Below are 22,550 nucleotides of genomic sequence, written 5' to 3'. Positions count from 1 at the left end.
CAGTTGCATGGTAGAACCTGGTGTGCAGATGTTCTAGACCAAGATAAAGGCAATGAAATTACAGCTAAAACAAGAGCTATATATTGTGGAGAAGAAAAGCACATCTATCAATGAGTATTCTTTAAAGATCAAGGGCATTATTGAATTCCTTAGGTCTATGATTATATCGGTGGAAGATGATGATCTAGTGAGCGTCTGTCTAAATAGGCTTGTCAAGGAGTACAAGCCATTCAAGACCTCCTAGTCAGGGAGAATGTTCCCAACTTTCAGGACTTAGTGTCTATCCTGATCATAGAAGAAAAGTCTCTTGGTGTGAGGACTCTTCTTCACAAAGCAAAAACAAATCAGAACATACCTTTTACTCCAATAATTCAGGTAGAGCCAAAGGTAGAGGTCATGGTCAAGGCCAAGGTGGTGGCCAACATGGAAACCAAAATTATGGATAACAATAGTCCAATGAGTCACAACAACAACAAAAATCATACATAGGTGGAAGAGGCCAGTCTAAAGGCAAGGGGAGCCAAAGGGGCCGAGGTGGTTGGCAACAAAGAAATCAAAGTGCAAATAGCATAGAGTGTTATTATTATGGCAAACTAGGCACATGGCAAAGGACTGCTTTAAAAAGCAAAATGACATTAAAAGTGGAAAGTTGCAACAAGGCAACTATGCATTATCTGCCAATATCCCCGGCTCGGACGCCCTTCATGAGTAAATAGGATAGTGAGATGAGACAGAAGTGAGCAGCTGTTTGTGATGCAACACATGCTCAGTTCCACAATAGGAGATCTATGAGGATCTAAAGATATATGGTATGTAGATTTTGGTACCTCTAACCACATGACCATTCATGATGAGTGGTTTAGAGACATGCAAAAAAAAAAACCAAGTTATGTAAAAACAGGTGATGATACTACGCATCCCATTGGACATGTTGGTAAACTACCATTGTCTATGCAAGATGAAAAAATGAAGTACTTGGCATATGTACTTCACGTTCTAAATATTACAAAGAACCTAATTTGTTTTGGATAGATGATTGAGGAAGGTATGCAAGTGAGGTTTAATCCCCAAGGATGTTTTGTGGAAGACTTTAAAAATCAGTGTTGCTTGGATACAAAGGGTAATAGAAATGGTAGAATGTTTACTTTGGATGTAAACATGCCTGAGGTAAAGACAACCATATTTGCGTATGGAACAAGTGTCATTGTAGATATTGACATAAGGCACAAGCACATTGGTTATGTCAATATACAACGACTGAAGTCTATGGGGTCCAAAATATTGTTACACATTTACCAAAGTTTAAGGTTGATGGTATGCAAAAAGTATGTGAAGCATGCCAGCTTGATAAGCAGGCTAAACATGCTTTCCTACATGAAAAGCATGTTAGTGCAAGGCCATTAGATGTTATACATTCAAATGTATGAGAACAGACCAAGACTACAACAATTATAGGTTGTAAGTATTATGTTACATTCATTAATGAGATCACACTAGGAAAGTATGGGTTTATTTCATGAAGGAGAAAATTGAGATGTTTGCTCACTTTCAGTACTTTAAAGTCGTGGTCGAGAAGTAAAAAGACATACAAATAAAATGCCTAAGATCAGATGGTGGAGGAGAGTATTTCTCCAATGAGTTCAATGATTTCTTAAGAAAACAAGGAATCAAGAGACAATTTACCTGCAAGTACACTCCGCAACAATAAAATGGAGTTGCTAAAAGAACAAATAGGTCTATTGTAAAAGTGGCATATGCCTTGATGTCTGAAAAGAATATGCCACATTATTTTTCGGTAGAAGCAATAGCAATTGCTGTGTACATTATGAACAGGACCCCCATTGTAGTTGTTTATGGTATGACGCCTAAACATAAGTTTACAAACATAAAACCAGATGTATCTCACTTAAAAGTGATTGGGTGTATTGCATACGTGCATGTTCCCCAAAAAGTAAGAATAAAGTTGGATCCAAAGGTAGAGAAATGCATCTTCATTGGTTATTCTTTGGAGTAGAAAGGGTATAGATGTTATAACCCTACCACTATGAGATGCGAGTAAGTAGAGATGTTATCTTTGATGAGATAAGTTGCTGGTATACACCAGCAATGAAGGCAATAGAAGATGCAGATGTAAGAAGTACTGATGTTGCACCACATGTAGAGCAACAATCACACAAGTGCTTAGTGGACTTGGAGAGAATCCTAGTAGTGGATCCAATGTTATTTAATGGCCAAGCACGTTGAGGACAAATGTAGGTACACATGTATCATAAAAAAGAAAGAAAAAGGTAGATCAACCTTTTGTGCCTGATTTATTAATAGGTCACTCATATGTGGATGGTCAATCTAGTGGTTCTAAGCAAAGCCTTGATGAGAAGCTTAGCAATCCGACTGTGGTTACTTCTGGTGGTGTAAGGAGAACCAGGGTTGTTTTGAAGGACACTTGGTAGTGATCCATGTGTACACAGGTCTATGAGGGTTAAGTACCCTATTGATGACAGGTTGAGATATAATGGATATACAACCCATCATTATGCTTACATGGTTAAAGCAATATAGGAGTTGGAGCCTGCTTGTTTTAAGCAGGCACTTAAAAATAAAAAATGGGAAGATGCCATGAATGAGGAGATGGCAACATTAGATGCAAATGCAACATGGGAGTTAGTACCTTTGCCTCAAGAAAAGAAAGAAATTGGATGTAAGTGGGTATATAAGGTCAAGCATAACAGAGTCAATGAGAGTAAGTATAAGGCAAGATTGGTTGCTAAAGGGCTATGCACAAACCTATGGCATTGACTATGACGAGACATTCAACCCGGCTGCGAGAAAGAATGGCGGTGAGAGCTATCATTACTATGGCAGCAAAGGGTTGGTCTTGCCCCATCAGAATGCCTTCTTACATGGTGATTTGTAAGAAGAAGTATACATGATGCAGCCACCAGGTTATGAGAGTGATGCACACTCAGATTTTGTGTGCAGGTTACAAAAGGCCCTGCATGGCTTAAAGCAGGCACTCAGAGCATGTTCAAACAAGATCCGAGAGTATCTTGTAACCATTGGATTTCAAATATCCAATGCAGATTTTTCACTTTATGTGAAAAAGATAAATAGAGGAATCATACTATTAGTCATTTATGTGGATGACTTGATTATCATTTTGGTGGTGATAGTGATGTTGACATACATGATGTCAAGAGGCTTTTGAAACACAAATTTGAGATGAAGGATTTGGATGAGCTATAGTATTTCTTGGGCATAGAGATGGTGAGATCACCTCATGGCATTTTGTTATTACACAGACAGTATGGCTTGGACATATTGTCCAAGTATGGTATAATAGGTTGTAAGCCTATTTCAGTACCATTGGAGCAAAACACAAAGCTTTCCACAAATACATGTGAGATTTTAGAGGACCCCACTATGTAAAGGCACATAGTGGGTAGTTTGATCTACATGACCATTACTAGGCCAAACTTGAGCTGTGACGTTAGACTTGTGAGTCGGTTTATGTTGGCTCCTAGGAAGCTATACTTGGATGTGACTAGACAGATTCTGAGTTATATAAAGTCACCAATTGATTATGGACTTTTCTATGAAGGTGGTACAGAGATACAGTTACATGGGTACACAAATGCTGATTGAGCTGGTAGTGTCACAGACAAGAGGTCTACCACTGGCTTTATGTTTTCATTTGGACTCGAGTGCTGCTAATGGGTTGGAGCAGTAAGAAATACCCAACAATTTCTTTGTGGAGTATAGAGTCAAAGTACAGGGATGCTGCTATGGCAGCTTGTGAGGTAGCTTTGTTTCAGAATCTACTTGATGATATGAGTGAGTCCATGAATAGGACAATTATCATTTATTGTGACAACATGAGTAGCATACAGTCCCAGTATACCATGTTAGAACGAAGCACATTGAGGTGAATTATCACTTTGTGAGGGAGAAGGTTCTAGCAGGTGACGTAGATCTGGTACATGTTAGCACCACAGAGAATTAGGTGGTTGACATCTTCACGAAGGCATTGGGCACAAAGAAGCTTCACAAGTTTAGGATCTTACTTGGAGTGCAGTGTGTGGAGTTGAGATCAAGGGGGAGTTTGAGATATCGAGCTCAACTAGTGCTGTGACATTGATGACTCTAGTATGGTTGGTGAGATTATGGGGTTGATATGTCACCCCAGTAGTAGGACGACAGACTGTGTGACAACCACTTTGGAGTACTAGAGTTATGGCATACTTAGAGCACCAGCTCATATAGTTGAGTTCACACTATGGACTATATTATCATAGGAGAGTACTTTAGTATGTATTCTTATCTTTTAGTTATATGGTTGTAGAGAAGAGAAGAAGATAGAAGAAAATTCAACCATCCATCTCTCTCGTGTCTTCCTCTCTCTTGTGTGTGTGTCTGTGTGTGTGTGTGTGTGTGTACTTTGGAAGGAACTCAAGCTCTCCCTCTCCCCCACATTCTCTTTAGTCATGTAGCTAGTGACACCTAAATCAACCTACCATATATCTCCAAGGTTCCTTGCATCTGGCAGTCGTAGAACTAAGCATATGATACATTATAAATAGCTGCTCACTTCTATCTGGCTTGCTTACTTAAAGATGCATCATTCCTTGTTGTAGCTTCCCACTTTTGATTTCATTTTACTTTTTATAGCACTCCTTTGATGTATGACCTCGTTTGCCACAATAATAGCACTCCATGCTATTTTCACTCTAGTTTCTTTGCCATCCACCCCGGTCTCTCTTGCTCCCCCTACCTCTAGAGTAGCCTCTTCCACCTAGGTGCTCATACATTAAATTCTTCTTCTTATTGCTGCCCATGATTTTGGTTTCCAAAACGGCTTGCACCTCAACCTTTAGATGATGACCTACCTCTACCTCTACTTGTGTTTGTGTAGAAAGCCTAGTCTTGCATATTTTCAGAAGATGATTAACTCCCGACTTTCATCTTCTTAATGATAAGAAGAGCTGTAATATCCTCAAAGTTTAGGAAGTTTTCACGAATTTGGATAGATGTCTACAATTGGTCATACTCTTTGCCATGCCCATGCAATGTGACTGACACTAACTTGCCGTCATATCACACAAGAGCTCTAATAGACTCGAGGGCATCTACAAGTTCTTTTACATTCCATCTAAAGGCTCAAGGTACCCAACCAACCCTATCACTCGAGTGTAAGCATATTAGTAAATATCTCTAACTCTACACTTGAGTGTTGGAAGCTTTGCCTGGAATTTCTATGGGGTTTCCTGGCATTGCTTAAGGCTTCCAACACGTGTGTGAGTGGTTGTGGGGACAAGGTTTTTGACCTTGCTGCTTTTAAGTTTTGGCATCTCAAGGATCTAGTCTAGCATACTCTCAAGCTTTAAATCCAACTTGAAGCCCCATGGGATAGTTTGGATCTACCTAAAGTTCACATCCCAAAGAGGCCTTTGAGCAACGACCGACCTTGAAGCATCACCATCATACATTTTTCAAGTGCAATGGAAGATATCTAGCAAGCCCAACAAACACATGTAAGTGCCCTCCATACCATCTAGCGTAGTTGTTTCTTCATCAAACAAGCCCAACAAACACATGTAAGTGAACTCCATACACATGTAAGTGCCCTCCATCACCATTATTTAGTCTCAATTTTCTATGCTAGCTATTTTCAGAAGGCAAACGTCCACATTTTAAGCTTGAGGCATCCACATTGTCATTGGCATTGTGTCGGTTACCTCCTATCGAATTTGGTGTCAAACAGAGACAAACCGGGCAAGTTAGGGATGCATATTAGTTTATTTTTTTGCAAGGAACACAAAATTTGGCTAAGTTTGAGACCTCGTTGATTCTTCACACCTCGTTATATCACCTACATGAATTCATCAGATCTCTAGCCAATTAATCCGATTCCTAGCATAGGTATGCCTACCAATGCTAGAATGAAATTGTGTTTCTTATAAAATGATTCACTTCACTTGTCCCAAGTGGGGGGCTCTTCTCCCTTGTTGCTTTCACTCTTTTGTGTGGATCTTGCTCTTGTCTCCACTAAGACCATAGCTTTCACCTTTTTTGCCTCTCAATCACAGAAGCAGACGAGGTAGATTTCCATGCCATTCATACGAGATTTGGACATAATGTCAAAGTTTAAACTTGATGTCCACCAACACTTTAATGTTTTCCAACTATGAGGCTACTTGCACCTAAACTTGTTTGATTGTGGATGCACTTAGAGGTGTATGGCCTTGCGTACATAATGTGGAGTGTACTTTCTTGCCCTCTTCATGTGGGTTCATTGGTGTCGATCCTTTCTTGATGCACCTTTTCACTTTGCCTTGCTTCAAGTGTCATGGCACCTTACCACATTTCCATTGCCCTTGGTGTGGTGGCTTGTCCCATGCCTAATGAAAAGAAAGGTCTAAACACCTCTAAGATGAGTGCACTACCTTACACATATGTTAACAAACATCCACACTTTATGCATATAAACCCTCCACTGATTCTAACATCATATGAAGTGTCTTTAGGTAACAAAACTTGTATCCTGGCAAAGGTGTACCACTCTTGCCTCAAGAATTCACAGATTTCTATGTTAGCTGTAGCAGAGAAGACCTTTTTAAGAATCTTTTTTCAATGAGCATTAGCAAGCATGTTTTTTTTGGCTTGATTGTTTGGATGATGACCACTAACTTGTGGCATTGAGAATCAACTTGACAAGGCACCTTGGCACGGCTTCTTCAGGCACCCAACATTGAAAATATTTGGTCCCATGTTTGGGCTTCTGTGTCTCCACATTAGCTATTGGGCATCCAAATTTTCATGGTCTTTGGCTTTTGAGAACGTCTCCTTCACGATATATGGTCTTGCCATCTCCTATGTGGCGGCCTCCTAGGTAGATTTCTTTGGACCCATGCATTACCATTACTGGTAACTTTCTCTTAAAGCTCCTACATTGTGGGCTCAATTTCCAACTTGGTCTACAAGGCAATGGGAACTCCTAAATGGTTTTGAGGAATTCTTGCAAGGGCTCGCAAAAAGGATTCCATCCTCGATGTTCCTAATATCTCTAACTTTTTGCCAATGGGGTGATAGCTCAAGTGGTGAAGGTGTTTTCCTAGGACCAAAAGGTCCTGGGTTCAAAACCCTCCTTGGTCTTCCTTGGCGACATCGCCTACGGGTGGATAAATAAGCGCCCACAGGCAATGAAAAGTAGTAACTATGGGAGGATCTTGGGCCAAAGGCCAATTGAATATATATATATATATATAACTTTTCATGGCTTGTGCCTAATGTTGTCCAGCTAACACTATGGCTAGATCTCGATGAACTAGGTCTACTCTCCACAATCTCCTTTTAGACTTGTCTTTTTGCTAGATTTATTGGCGAGTGGAATTTGCGGTACTTTAAACCAGTACCCCATGGTAGTAAATGCCTAAAGCATCAATCACCACAAGCTTGTGCATCCAATTTATGTGCTTATCACTACATCAATGGTGCAAGAGCTGTCCTTGGTTCTTTCTATAGTGTTTGATAACTATTGCCACACTCGATTTGACACCCATGTAAGCAGATCAACCTTGAGTGTCTTCTCCGTGTTCTATAGATGCACTCGATTCTTACGCAAAACATTGATTACCTTTATTGTAATGAGCTAAAGGTCATCCCAATACTACACCAATAATGTGGAAATATGTCTGGCAAATAGATCATTGGGAGCACGTACCTTACACATAGTACAAATTGGTACATCTCTCATCATTCCAAGCCATTGGACCCTTGCTTGATTTGCCAATTATCAAATCCAACTTTTCTAATGATGATCCGCTCCACTTGGTGACATTGACTCTCAAGCCTCCATCCACAATAGTTGCAACTCTTGGGGAAAACTTTATGTGCCATTGATAACGTTTCATTGGAAGAGTCACTCTCCCACAATTTTGGTTTACCCTTAATGGCATTCACCTTAAACTCTTAGTACAAATTGGTAAATCTCTCATCATTCCAAGCTATTGAACCCTTGCTTGATTTGCCAATTATCAAATCTAACTTTTCTAATGATAATTGGCTCCAGTTGTAGTGTAAATCCTAACTCTTGGGAAAACTTTGGGCCTCATTGATAACGTTTCATTGGAAGAGTCACTCTCCCACAATTTTGATTTACCCTTGATGGCATTCACTTATGGTTCCCCATTAAAAGTCATCATGTCTACTTCTCTATCCATTATGATTATTTCCATCCACTGCTTAAGACTACCATAAATCAAGATTATTTTTTTAGTAATACTCCTCACTAGAGAGCTAAATGATAATAGATTTCCAACAATCTTTTCTTGCTCCCTTCCCATAACCTTCCTTGTTGCGTATGTGAGAAAAACCAAGCCAAACACCCCCTCCCTTTGGTCTTCCCCAACTTTAAGAATACCAAAAGTCATCATGTCTACTTCTCTATCCATTATGATTATTTCCATCCACTGCTTAAGACTACCATAAATCAAGATTATTTTTTTAGTAATACTCCTCACTAGAGAGCTAAATGATAATAGATTTCCAACAATCTTTTCTTGCTCCCTTCCCATAACCTTCCTTGTTGCGTATGTGAGAAAAACCAAGCCAAACACCCCCTCCCTTTGGTCTTCCCCAACTTTAAGAATACCCACGTTGACCACCCCTCCCTTCAGTGACTATTTTTTCCCAACTTCATTTGACAAATCCTGTCCCACTGTTTCTAACACCTTGAGGATCCCTTCTAGGCCTTCAAGTACCTTTTCTTATAAACAACCGGCTTTCCTTGACTGGATGTCAATCCCTACCTCTTGAGGCCGCTTTGAGTTTGTCTCCTCCATCAAAGATTCACCAAGATCCTTCCCTCCTTTCTTCATATGAGTCTGACCTACCTTTGTATATTATAATACAATATTGTTCACCATCTCTATTATTATACTTAAGTTTCTGTAATTTGAAAGAGTCTATTTCATGTGCTGCTTGCATACATCACATTACATCCTCTTATACATAGTTCAATGGGAGAACGAGAAAGAATGCCTTTTAATGTTTCCTTAACATTTTGAACACTTCTAAGAAACTCAAAACTGCTCAGTCTCATGGACTTCTGATTCTCAATACTTGCACATACCACTATCTAGAAGCGTTTCAAACACATAATTACAGATAGAAGCCTAAAAAACGGAAGAAAATCCTGCCAGACCATGGCCTAACTGTTGTTAGGATGACAACCATTTTCCGTAACTTCCTATTTTTGCGCTGAGTGCTTAAGCAGCAAACCCAGGATCAAAATTTTCAGATCCTATTTACAAGAGCATTGAAGAGCTCAAACAAGGACAACATTTCAAGGAGAGTTCACAACAAAATTCCAGGCCCGATTGGTTAAGCTCCGATGTTGAGAAGCACATTTCAGAGTTTTTTTCTGTCCAGCATATGAAAGTTCTTGTTGCACCTTTAATAATATTTCTTGTGCTCAAATCTCACCTTAAGCAGAAACCGGAGGTTTATCTGCAGATAATCATGGCATGTTATTAGAAACTGAATTTAGGAGGGGATGAAGGGTAATGGATTGCATAGTGCACATGCTTTCATACCTGAGTTGTGTCATAGACAATGTATTCATTATAGAGGAGATTTGTGTTGGAAATCCCGGAAGCAACTGGCCGGCCACAAGGCACTGTCACTTGATCGCCCCATGTTCGAAATTCCTTTTCCAGAGGCTTATTTTTCCCAAGGCCTTTAGTCGAGTGTTTCCCAGGTGGTGGCTTCTCCATGTACTGCAAAGTTGTGTTAAGCACATAAACCATCACTAAATAGTGAAGTGGGTATATAGTTTGCGGCAAGTTTTACTATGGAAATTACTCTCTTTGGATCAAAGAAATGAGGGTAACCTGAGCTGCTTTCAACTCATGCACTTGTCCTAGGGCTACCTCTGAGAGGAGCATCAAGCCAATTGGGCTCTTCTTTGTTGTATAACAGTATTGGGCACTTTTGCTGACTAAATCTGCAAAGTAAACACCCTTGCCGAACTGTTGCAACACAAGCATAAGTTAAAATCTTGTTATCAACAGAGTCCACACTACAAATGCTTTGACCACATGGGCAGCCGGCTTCAATACAATATCGACGGTATGCATAGCATAAGGGAAAGTTCAAGTGAAAAAAGGGTACCATGTATCCTGTGACTGGTGCTTCTGGAGGAGCAATTCGCAACCCCTGACTAAGAATACCGACGTAATTTGTTGTTCGTGACCCTGATGAATTGAGGGAAAAACACATTAGCTGAAAAGGCGCAGGTGCTAGATGTGTGTATGCACGCGCAGAGAGAGAGAGAGAGAGAGAGAGAGAGAGAGAGAGAGAGGTTAGTGGTCAAGGATGCTAAAATGAGGATTTTGAACATTATCCCAAGAAGCTGTCTAAGGCTCTTGACACTCCATATTATGTATGAAAAGTGTAGTCATGCTCTATGTACGGAAAGTGCAGTCATTTAATAACAGTGTTCAAGCATCATACCATGCCAAAGTAGTATGCGATTGCCAATCTTCTCCTTTTGTGATGCAAAGGCATCTTCTTCTCCTCCTCTAGCAACGGCATACACATCTTCGAGTACCAAGCTCCACTCCTGCATCAAACACTGATTCATGTCCCGAAATTCCACTAGCAATCCAACCATCAATTACAAAATACATAGGATTTACCGTGTGTGTGGGAGCATGTGTCCTCTCCAAATATATCTTAACAAGCTCAAAGTCATCACTGTCATGTGGTACAGGCACAATATTACAGCCAAGCTTCTTATAGTTTATATCCAATGGGTCTTCATCCGTATCCCCCCCAGTGGATCCAATAAGCTTTGAAGCCAATTCAATGTCTCTCAGAGCTTCTAACATGTCAATCTGAAAGGTAAGAACACATCTTCATGAACAAGGATGATGAATTTTCTAAAGAAACATGAACTGTACGTTTTGGAAACTCTGGAGCAATAAGAACCTTTGACTTGAGAGCTTCCTCGTCGGATATAATCCGAGGATGGACATGGGGAACTAGAGTAAAGAACCGATTGCTAGCATCCATAAGAAGGCTGTTTCTCTTTTCTGAATTATTAGAGCCAAAAATATTTTGGATCTCTGTCAAAACCTGAAAAGCTGCAAAATTCCACCCAACAAATGCAATTTGTATCATAATAGACAAGGCTTTACACAAACACCAACGTACCCAAACTCCCATGTCTGGAGAGAATCATAAAATAAAAAATTTGTGTCATCAATGGGGCAGTACAATAATACCATGGGTATACAGAAAAACTAAAAAAGAACGTGAAAACTGAAACATTGCCTCTCCACCTGCACAAACCCGTTGCCCTCGCCCCCAGCGCCACCCTTGCCTTGTCACCCCCCTCTCTGCACAGTCTCCGCGCCTTCCGCCTGCCCCATCGCCAGCCTCTGCCTTCACGCCCTTGCTGCCCCAATCATTCCCGCCAGCCCGCCCTTGTGCTCTCGCCTGCTGCCCTCATCTCCGGCCCGCCATTCGCCTCCAGCTGTCTGCCCGCCTCCCCCTGCCGTCTGCCGGCCTCTACGTCCCAGCCTCCTCGTCACCCTTCTCCGCCAGCCCTTCTCTGCAGTCCAAGCCCCCAACTGAGGCAGACCTCCAGCTCCTTGCATCGACTGTCGCCTCCCTAGAGGCCTCCACCTTGGTTTGCAAGATTGTGGGTAACTTCCCAGCACGCGCACAGCTCAGAGGTCTTCTGCAGGCTGGCCTCATCGACAAGCCAAGAAAGATCACTGATATTCATCCTCTTGGGCATGGATACTACTAGGTGGAGTTTGATTCAACTGCAGCAATAGACACAGTCATGCAGCTAAGCCTTGTCACACTGTGAACGGCCCAGGCCTCCTTGCGAGGTGGCAGCACGGCATCCGACCCCCTCGCAGGTGTCTCGGGCTTCCCAATCACAGTTTGCTTTTCTGGCCTTGGGAGGAAGTACCTTCCACTACTCCCAATTAATGGTAGAGATGTCGATGTCACTAGCCTGGACAATTCCCAGTATGAAAAGGGGTATGCTAGACTCTAGGATGTATGAATATTTGGAAAGTACAAGCTTTGGGAATGGGGGATTATCTTGGAATACAAAGGATCAGACTCCTAAAATCTAGGAGGGTTACTATTTTTTAAAAACCTCAATAGAAATTATGTTCGTGTCACTACACCCATAAGCCAAGCAAATGGGGGAACATGTCAAAGCACATTTGGCAAGTTGGGATATTTTTTAGAGGTAAAGTTTATGGGAAGAACCATCTCTTAAATTGGGACATGTGGCAAGAAAGTGGATCAAAGTGAGACAAGTGGCCTCACACTTGTCACTTCAGCCCTCCACTTGTTTCACTTTCCATTTTTTACTCATGAGAGCACCAAATCTATAAATTGGAGCTCTCTCTCTTCATTTACATGGGCTCTCTTGCTCCAGACTAGCCTCTACTATGATGGTTGCTCGCATTCTTGTCTACAACACTTTCTGGAGAGTTTCTACACTCCACTCCTCTCTACTAGTTTAGCCTCTTGATGGCCATACCAAGCTATACCATCTTTGTACCTATTGTACCAAATTCTGTACCTGCTGTTTTGAGAACTGTACATGTTGTACCAGCCCATGTGCCTCTGCCTCAATATGGACTCCCATGTCCCCTGCATCTATGTTCAATGCAGATGCCATCTCCATAGAAACGAAGTTATTTGTGGAACAATAAAGGGTCCATCTTCAACAACTGGTTGCCCTCAAAGCGCAAGTTGACAAGGATGATAGGAAAGCAATCCCCCTATCAAGCATAGAAGACATTTCAAAGTTCTCGGAAATCCTGTCTGTACTGAGGATAGCCCGAGAAATGAGCTATGAAGAGACAGTGGCCATCCTCATTGACGAGGATGGATGTCTTCAAGAGCAAGCTGCTGCCAGCATCAACTTAGAAAAGGGTTACTTCACAAAACATAAGGGCAAGAGCAAAGGGAAAGCTGTCAAGTGCACCTTCTACAAGAAGCTAGGTCGTACAGAATAATGTTGCTTCAAAAAAATGGCAAAAGAACAAGAGAAGAATCATGCCGACCTGGTGGCTGAAAATGCAGATGAAGATGAAGAGTTTAAAGATGCTCCAGAGAAGCTAGAAACCTCTGTTAGTTCTTTCACTGCTACATTCTCCGATCTGTCTCTTTTAGAGATGGATATTGATTGGGCATTCTAAATATATGCATGAGTCAACAAGGGTTTTATGCCCGGGATTTCTCCTCCTCCTATTAGATTCAATTCCTCGTGAATCCAAATAGGCCACTATAAGCTTAACCACACGAATTCATCTATCCCAACATAGCATCCCCATAAGTTCCTTGGCTCTTAGCTAAGCCAGTGTGGAACCCCTGTAGCATATCCTTGCTACTGAGTTTAGCACATCCCTTTAACCCCGGGTTATCATAACCCTGGGTTAACACTAGTCCTAGCCCAGTTAAAGACGTACACTCTCTCTCTATTGCTTCCCACATTCACAAGGCTCTAGTATAGTGAACTATCTCTCATGCCACACATCTGGAACTTCACCATCCCCCTCCCGCCTATAAAAGCTGACCACACTTTACCTCTCATTCACCATCTCATGCCTTGCCTTACCACCCACACCACTGCCCCTCATTTCTACCTTCACCCATATCCACTCTCACCACAATCTAGACCACATGATTGAAGAGCACCTCTCCTGCTATATTTCAGCCCTTGACCTCTACCTTCCCATGTTACGTCCCAAGGCTAATCACAGTTAACACCTTCACATTTAGGTTAACCATAGCCTAGGGATTAGGCATCTTAAGTGGGGGTTAGTAGCTTTTACAAGATGTGCTATATTTAGCTCCTCATTTATAGGACGCCTAAATAAGTGACTTTATGAATCAGTTTGAGGGAGAGCTCCTCAAACCTGGACGCAAGGTCCAAAGACTACTCTCCGATGGGTGTGTATTGGTGGTATGGGATGCCAAGGGGAGCTATGTCTCTAATGCTACTATCCCCCTCTGTTCGAGGGTGAAGTGAGCTAGACGCCTAAGCTTATATGTGTTTTCCTTTTTGTTTATACTTAATCCCAGGGTCTATTAGCCTAGGGGCTTGACATTGGGGTATTAGAGCCAAACCTGCTGGAAACAATCTGAAAGGACAAGAGAAAATCCATTCGTTGAATCTTCCGGGTTCTAATCTGTGGGTTGCTTTTAGTCCTCCAATGCACGGTGCTATGGGACACTTAGATTGGAAGGACGAAGCACAGTCATAGGTGAGCGGGGAAGACATTGTGGTTAGATGTGCTCAAGCAGTTCTTGAAATCATTGCGTATCTATGAGAAAAGCCAAGGGCTTTTTGCCATATCTGTGTGTTGTCTTGTTCTCTGACAGACCTGGTACGTTCGTGTGTGAGGGTAACACCTTGGCCCACGGACGTTTTCATGAATAGGAGGCTTTTGACTAATTCGTTGCGTCATTCTGAGGTCTGGTCAGATTTTGCAAAAAGTACAAGGTCTGAAAAAGATTTACTCTTTCACTGTTAATGGATAACGAAATGTGTATATGATGCTTTGCCTAGGCCAAAGAACCCAACCCGTTCATACCTTCCTCTTCCATGGAAATGAAACGAATTGATCTTTCCGCCGCTCTCTCCCTCAAACCAACTTTCCTAAGGAGGGTGCCACCCTTGAGGGCTTTTGGGCAACCCCGGTCTTACGGTATAGTGAATATACCCCTCCGTCCGACCTGATTAACAGACCCCGTAAACATACTCATGGAATAAGAGGACCCAAGAAGGGCGTTCAAGCCAAGCATGTGCCCACGTCACACAATCGGCAACCCCGGTCTTTCGGTATAGTGAATATACCCCTCCGTCCGACCTGATTAACAGACCCCGTAAACATACTCATGGAATAAGAGGACCCAAGAAGGGCGTTCAAGCCAAGCATGTGCCCACGTCACACAATCGCAACTAGAGCAGGAAGACGCGGTGGGCAAGAGAGAAGGGGGCGGACCCCCACCTCAAAATGATAAGATTCAATGAGACTACTCGAATACATAGACAATGTACCATTTCGCGAGTGACTAGGAAAAGTGGGGAAAGGTTACCACTGTACCACTTTTTAAGAGGGGGGACGCCATGGTACCATGCAACAACAGGACGATCATGATTGGTCATTACTTGGCCAAACTATATGGCTCTATATTGGAGTCGGAGCTGAGCTGTTGGGCAGAGAGGCATGATCACCGAGCACAGGGACAGGCTGGCTTCAGGAGAGGATTTACTACCTTGGATCACATACTTACACTTCGGGCACTAATTGAAGAGGGCAATAAGAAGAGGAAACTAATCGATGAGAAATAGCTAGTAGCAACGACTTCTCAGGATCCATTGGTTTATATAGAATCCATCTTTTAGGCTTATCGAAATACATTATTTTCACCAAGCGTATATAATAAAATAGAGAGACCCTCGGTGTACTGGGGTACCTAGCCCCCATGAACCGCGGGAGACAATCACCACCCACTCAACTTGCTTCGAATGTTAGTTCTGAATTGTTCAAGTTCAAATAACTTCATTGGCTATATGAATTAAGGAGCGGAGCAAGAAAGCGCACCAAGCACTTTCTCAGCAATGCCCCCTTCAATAGATTGGTACCTCATTCTCAAGGACTTGTTTTCCTCTCCCATCAGCAAGGTCTTTAGCTCCCCCCCCCCCCCCCCCCCCCCCCCTGTCATGGCCCTGTGAAAATGGAGCAGGACAAGTGTGGGCATGGTGGTTGCAGAGTCAGAATATTTTATGATTCACATGGGGGGTGCCCGGACAGAGTTTAAGATGTGTGGACATCCCTAGGTGTGAAGGGGGGAACTAAAAACATTAAACTTTAATGTTTAATAAAGTTTGCCCCTAGGCCTTAGTGGCCCTAGGAACTTATTAAAGTTTGGGGCCCTAGGGATTAATTTGGGGGAGGAGTGTTTCTCTCTCCTCTCTCTCTCTCTCTCTCTCTCTCTTCCCTTTTTGGGGAGTCGTGTAGCAAAAGTGGAGAGTTTTCTCAAGCACATGTACACAAGCGTGGAGAAGCTGAAGAGCAAGTCGACTGCTGATTTCTGGAGGGCTGTTGCTGTTTTTCTGAGTGGAATCAGCCGTACAGCACTGTACGGCCAGAACTATGCAAGTACTCTCTCTCTTTCTCCTCTGTTGCTGGCTGCGCATAGAAGCTGCTGCAAGCATTCCCTGCGCACAGGCCCTGTACAGGCAGTACCAGCAAGTACACAGCCAGTACAGCACTGTACGGCTGCCGTACAGTGTACGGACAGCCAGGTACAGCAAGTACAGTTGCTGCAGGCTGCTGCAGGTGGCGCAAACAGGTGCTGGACAGACTGAATCCTCTGATTCAGGCAGGTACAAGAGTGGACAGCCGGCTGTTTCTGCAAGTACAACTCCTGGCACGTATCCCGAGGCGGTACAGACGGGTACAGTGCTGATTTTCAGATCTGTATTTTCAAGGACAGCATAAGAGTGAACATCAGGAGGAGGATACAGGCGAGTACAAGCACATGTGTGAAGCAGGGTTGTGAATACAAGTGCCTGCAAGTACAAATTGGTGCTGTTGCTTCCTCCAGTGCTGTTTCACGAGCTGAACTTGGTAAGCTCTGTTTCTGTTCATCTATCTCTCTTTCTACTGCTTGATGTCTGTTGCAGATATGTATTATCTGGCCCCTTGTGAGAGGAGGGGTATGGCAGATTGACAAGGGTTGAGACAGAGTTTGGACAGCACATGTATGTTTGAGCTGAGAAGATGTATCATGCACTTGAGTTATGCCAGATGTATGCCCATGGCTGGCCTGCTTTGTGATCTTGGCTGATCAGAGGGAGGCACAGTGTGTTGCTTGAGGACACAGATCTGTGTGCATAGATCCTCTGTGCTGAGAAGGATTTGTGGGCCGTCAGATTGGACTTACAGGTGTAAACTCTTGGCTGGTTTTTGTGTTGTACTCAGCCATACATATTATTTTAATTGAATAAAGAAATACCGCAAGGGACGCCAAGCTTTGGGGCCAACAGGTGTTGCTGTGTTTTCAAATTTGGGCACTCTAGCTCCAATCTGTGTTCTTTTTTTCACTTCTAGACTACAAGTGGACGGGTGATTGCTTCTACCGCACTCTGGTTTTCTATCAGAGGCCGGTTTCAAGGTTCCGTTGCCGGGACCAATCATCAACTTTCTGAAGGGGGTGAGCTCGTGGTTGCTTTGAAGAAAGCCATCGCTGAAAATTCAGCAAACATGTCTGATACAGAGGAAGAGTACTTCTATCATGAAGAAGAAGAGCAAGAGACTTCTCCTGAAAGAGATGTATCTGAGGATATTTTTGCAGGAGAACAGGCTGCAAATGTTGAGCCTTATGAGGATGTAACACAGCCAGAAGATGTGCATGGTAAAGAGGATGATGATGCTCGGTTCAAAGATCGCTTGGCTAGTGTTATGGATACTTTTATGCAGCTCACACAAAGCGAGAGATTTGCTGAATTTTTGAGATCTCGCACAGAGCCCCAGAAAAAGAAGAAGAAGGTTCGTTCGAAGAATCTTCCTCAGGGTCATAGTGGTGCCATCCCACAGGAACCATCCTTTGGCTGGTTTCCGAATATGCAGCATGCTTATGGTGCAAACTCTCAGAGTTCCTTCTATGGACAGCCACCTATTCCTCAGCAGAACATGCATCCAGGTTATTTTGGTGGTGGCTCGGTGTTCCAATCCATGACTGGGGGTTATCCTCAGGGAGGCATGGGTATGTATGGGCCTTTTGGAGCCAATTTTCAGCCTGGCATGCAAGGGAATATGTATGGTGGTATGCAGTCCGGTATGGCTGGAAATATGTTGCAGGCATGCAACCTGGGATGCAAGGCAATATGTTTGGTGGCATGCAGCTAGGTATGCATAATGGAATGTATGGAAACATGGCTGGAATGTATGGTATGCCTGGCATGGGAATGGGAAATGTTGACCCAATGATGGGTATGAATGTTGGGGGCAGCAATCTCGCGAAACCACTTCCATATGATAATCTAACGCCTATGGGAAAGGCGAAGGATTACAAGGAAGGGGGAGCTGCAGTGAAGTTTGACACTTTCAATGGGGCCAAGGATAAATTGAAGGCACTTACCTTTTTACAGCAGTTTGATGCTGCTTTTTCTGGTGGGAATTACACAGAGTCTTCTAAGGTGAGGAAAGCTGCCACTTTTCTCAAGGGCAATGCTTTGCAGTGGTGGTCTACTCTTCTTTTGCAGGGCATAGCACCCACCACCTGGGTCCAATTCAAACAGGTTTTCTCTTCCGTATGGCTCACATCTACATTTGAGGTGGATGTTATGACCGCATGGCACAAGCTGGATGCTTCAAAGTGTGATAGTTTGGAGGATTATAATAAGAAGTTTTGGGAAGCTCTACTCCCAGTGACTTCTTATCGTGCCGTGCCATTATCTGAGCAGGTTGAGAAATATTGTTGTGGGCTGCCCAAAGAGGTACGAGATTATTGTATAAAGACAAGAGTAACGAACATGTCACAGATGATTGAAAATGCTATGACAGCTAATGCGTTACTCACAGGTGGTTCATCTGGATTTAAAGGCAGTAAGAAATTGGGCAAGAAAGCTGAAAAATTTGGGCATGCTTCTCGTGATACTAAAGGGTCTTCAGAGACAAAGTATAAGAAGTTGCCAATGCCCAAGAGGACTTCTGAGGAAAGACAGGCTTTGAGAGATGCTCAAAAGTGTTTTTACTGTACTGAAGAGGGGCATATGTCATTCAATTGTCCCAAAAGGACGTCCAAAAAGGACCCTGACAATAAAGGAGAGCCCAAGCCAAAGAAACCAAAGCCTTCTGCAGGCTTAGTTCCTGATCTTGTGGGGGAGTAGCTAGGTGGTGAAGCTACAGAGTTGTGCAGGGCATGGGGCAAAGTGAGAGATCAGAATGCTTTGATCTTCTTTGACACAGGTGCTAAAGCCAACTTCATTTCACCAGATTTGGCTGGCCGATTGGGGATTCGCGCAGAGGAGATGGGGCCGTTACATGAGGCAAATATGGCTTGTCCAGGGTATGCAGAACCCGTTACTCCTATCATTGGGAAGCTTCGGCTTCATTTGCAGGGTTATGTGGACAGCGAGGAGTTCTTCATCATGCCTTTGGATGGCTGTGATGTTTTGTTGGGGATGCCATGGTGCCACAGGGTACATGCGGTGGTGGATACTTACAATAGGAAAATTACTCTGACTCATAGAGGGAAAGAGCATGTATTGGATGTAAAACTCAAAGGGGAATCTGTTCCTATTGTATCCGCTTCGATGATTTCATCAGTAATGAAAAAGCATCTTTCCGCGTACTTGATTTATGTAAAGGATGCACAGGATGATGAGTCTAAGTCTAATTTGTCAATGTTAGATAAGGACAGGGCTGATTTCTTAAGTGGGTTTCAAGACTGTTTTTCCGAGTCATTGCCAGGAGAATTACCTCCTGAGAGGCCAGAAGATCATGCCATAGATCTGATTCCTGGTAGTACTCCACCGAATAGACCGCCGTACCGTGTTAGTGCAACCCAACAGGAAGAGATTATGAGTCAGGTGCAGGAGCTTTTGAATAAGGGGTTGATACAGCCTAGCTCATCACCCCTTTGCTCACCTGTGCTCTTAGTGCAGAAGAAGGATGGTTCTTGGCGCATGTGTATAGATTACAGGGCGCTGAATAAGAATACCATCAAGAATCGATTCCCCATACCGAGGATCGATGACATCTTGGACCGCTTACAGGACTCCACAGTTTTTAGTCGTATTGACTTGAAAAGCGGGCATCATCAGATACGCATTAGACCCGAGGATGTGCATAAGACAGCATTCCGAACCACATTTGGGTTGTATGAGTTCTTGGTTATGCCCTTTGGTTTGACAAATGCGCCTGCCACATTTAACAGAATGATGGACAGGATTTTCAGACCTCATAGAGAGTTTGTGGGCACATTCTTTGATGATATGATTGTGCATTCACGAACTGAGGAAGAGCATAGAAGGCATTTGGCCATTGTGTTTGCAGAACTCAGAAACCATAGATTGGTGGTTAATGGCAAGAAGAGTGAGTTTTTCTTGCAGGAGATACATTTCTTGGGGCATATTGTGTCTGGTCATGGAGTCCGTATGGATCCAGCCAAGGTAGAAGCAATACTTAATTGGCCAGCTTTGAGGACCGTGCATGATGTACGCAGCTTTCTAGGATTGTGTTCCTATTAGGCGTTACATACGGCACTTTGCTGAAATTGCTTCGCCTCTTCATGCTTTGACGAAGAAAGCAACTCCGTTTAGATGGGCTGATCGGGAAATTACAGCATTCAAAAAGCTCAAAGAAAAGCTTACTTCGGACCCAGTATTGGTGTTACCGGACCTCCGAAAGGCTTTTGTTGTCCAGTGCATAGCAGCTATAAAACGCGTTTTTTATAAAAAATACTCGACGGGACGTTTTTTTGGATAAAAAACGTCCTTTTGAAAAAAAACGTGAGGTTTTTTTTTAATTAAAAAATTTGCCAGGCTAACGTTTAACGTTATGCCTCGGCTTTTTTGGGATCCGCATGCGCTCTGTTGCTTCCCGAACCTGCACGTCCAAGTTCCAACCTCACACGGTACAGTACTCTCTCTCTCTCTCTCTCTCTCTCTCTCTCTCTCTCTCTCTCTCTCTCTCTCTCTCTCTCTCATCTCTGCTCGTTCGCCCCTGCTCGCCGCTTCCCCTCTTGAAAAAAAATGTGAGGTTTTTTTTTAATTAAAAAATTTGCCAGGCTAACGTTTAACGTTATGTGTGGGCTTTTTTGGGATCCGCGTGCGCTCTGTTGTTCCCGAACCTGCACGCCCAAGTTCCAACCTCACACGGTACGGTACTCTCTCTCTCTCTCTCTCTCTCTCTCTCTCTCTCTCTCTCATCTCTGCTCATTCGCCCCGGCTCGCCGCTTCCCCTCTCTCCCTTCGTTCGCTTCCTCGCTGTGCTGGTTGCCCCCCGCTTCCTCGCTGTGTTGGTTGCCCCCCTTTCCCCACCACCCTTGCTTTCCCCATCCACCCTTGCTCAGGCCCCCAAGGCAGCAACATAACTCTCTCTCTCTCTCTCTCTCTCTCTCTCTCGATTGAAGATTCTCTCTGTCTTGAGTCTTGACTCTTGTATGTGACATGTCTCGACCAAATGTAATTAAACTAGTGTTTTTTATTTAAAAAAAACGGCGTTTTTTATTTTGGCCCTACGAAAAAGACGTATAATACGAGTATTATACTTTGCCGTATTATACGTCCCGTCCCGTACCTAGCTGCTATGGTCCAGTGTGATGCATGTGGAAGTAGCATTGGTGCTGTTTTCATGCAAGAGGGACATGTTATAGCCTATGAGAGTAGAGTTTTGCAAGATGCTGAGAAGCATTTACAGGTGTATGAGAAAGAGATGTTGGCTGTAATTCACGCTCTTTCTACATGGAAACACTACTTGCTTGGGGCTGATTTCATTGTACAAACAGATCATCAGACCTTGCGTTATTTCCTCACGCAGACTAAGCTTTCAGAGAAGCATATGCGTTGGGCAAACTTTTTGTCAATGTTTCACTTCCAGATTGTGCATGTGGAAGGCAAAAAGAATGTAGTGGCAGATGCTTTGTCACGCAAGCCACAGATCTCTGCAGTTTCACTGGCTTATCATCATGAGCTTGATGAAATGAAAGAGCAGTATGCCCATGATGAGGATTTTGAAAGGTTGTATGATCAGATGTCTGAGGGTCAGCGGCATGAGCATTATACTCTCAGAGATGGGTTTTTATTGATGCATGGCAGACTGTGTGTTACCAGGCCATTGCGACTCAAGGTTATGATTGAAAGTCATGCTCCACCGTATGCAGGTCATAGAGGTATTGACGCCACGGTCAAAGCAGTGGAGACTTTCTTTTATTGGCCAACCTTGAGAAGAGATGTTGATGCCTTTGTGAGGCAATGCATCGTATGTCAGAAGGTAAAGTTTGACCGTCAAAAGACACCAGGGTTATTACAGCCTTTACCTATTCCGGATAGACCTTGGGAGAGCATTGCCATGGATTTTGTATTTGATCTTCCACGGACACAAACGGGAAATGATGGCATCTGGACTATCATATGCAGGTTCAGTAAGCAGGCACATTTCATTCCCGTGAGGAAGACAATTAAAGTGGACCATATGGTGAAGTTGTTCATGGCGAACATCTTCAAGTATCATGGCTTGCCTACGTCTATCATTAGTGACCGTGATCCACGGATGACGAGTTTGTTTTGGAGAGGGTTGTTTGACAACATGGGTACAACTCTCAAGTTTTCATCGTCATTTCATCCACAAACAGATGGTCAGTCAGAAGAGGCTAACTCTACAGTGTTGGATCTTCTCAAGTGTTATGTGTCAGAGCACAAGCAACAATGGGAAAAGTATCTTCCTTTAGTGGAGTTTGCATATAACAACACTGTACATAGCTCGACAGGCAAGGCGCCTTTT

At 43.2% G+C, this 22,550-nt stretch overlaps 1 protein-coding gene across 1 annotated transcript in view; it reads right to left on the bottom strand.

Moving 5' to 3' along the window:
- Nucleotides 1–9,073: 9,073 nt before the first annotated feature.
- Nucleotides 9,074–22,550, bottom strand: part of PARP1 (poly(ADP-ribose) polymerase 2) — an 89,019-nt gene continuing 75,542 nt past the window's right edge. The window contains exons 15-21 of the mRNA XM_086784532.1: nucleotides 10,987–11,141; nucleotides 10,695–10,892; nucleotides 10,510–10,618; nucleotides 10,168–10,250; nucleotides 9,888–10,025; nucleotides 9,591–9,773; nucleotides 9,074–9,504 (exon numbers count right to left, since the gene is read on the bottom strand). Of these exons, the coding sequence (XP_086640658.1) occupies nucleotides 9,451–9,504; nucleotides 9,591–9,773; nucleotides 9,888–10,025; nucleotides 10,168–10,250; nucleotides 10,510–10,618; nucleotides 10,695–10,892; nucleotides 10,987–11,141 (920 nt within the window). The 3' untranslated portion in view covers nucleotides 9,074–9,450. The remainder of the gene's footprint in view (nucleotides 9,505–9,590; nucleotides 9,774–9,887; nucleotides 10,026–10,167; nucleotides 10,251–10,509; nucleotides 10,619–10,694; nucleotides 10,893–10,986; nucleotides 11,142–22,550) is intronic.

Source organism: Cibotium barometz, chromosome 47 (assembly GCF_041138505.1).
Source record: "Cibotium barometz isolate CiBa-2024 chromosome 47, ASM4113850v1, whole genome shotgun sequence".
Lineage (NCBI taxonomy): Eukaryota > Viridiplantae > Streptophyta > Polypodiopsida > Cyatheales > Cibotiaceae > Cibotium > Cibotium barometz.
The sequence above is the reverse complement of the archived record's forward strand: the minus strand, read 5'-3'. Positions and strand labels throughout refer to the sequence as shown.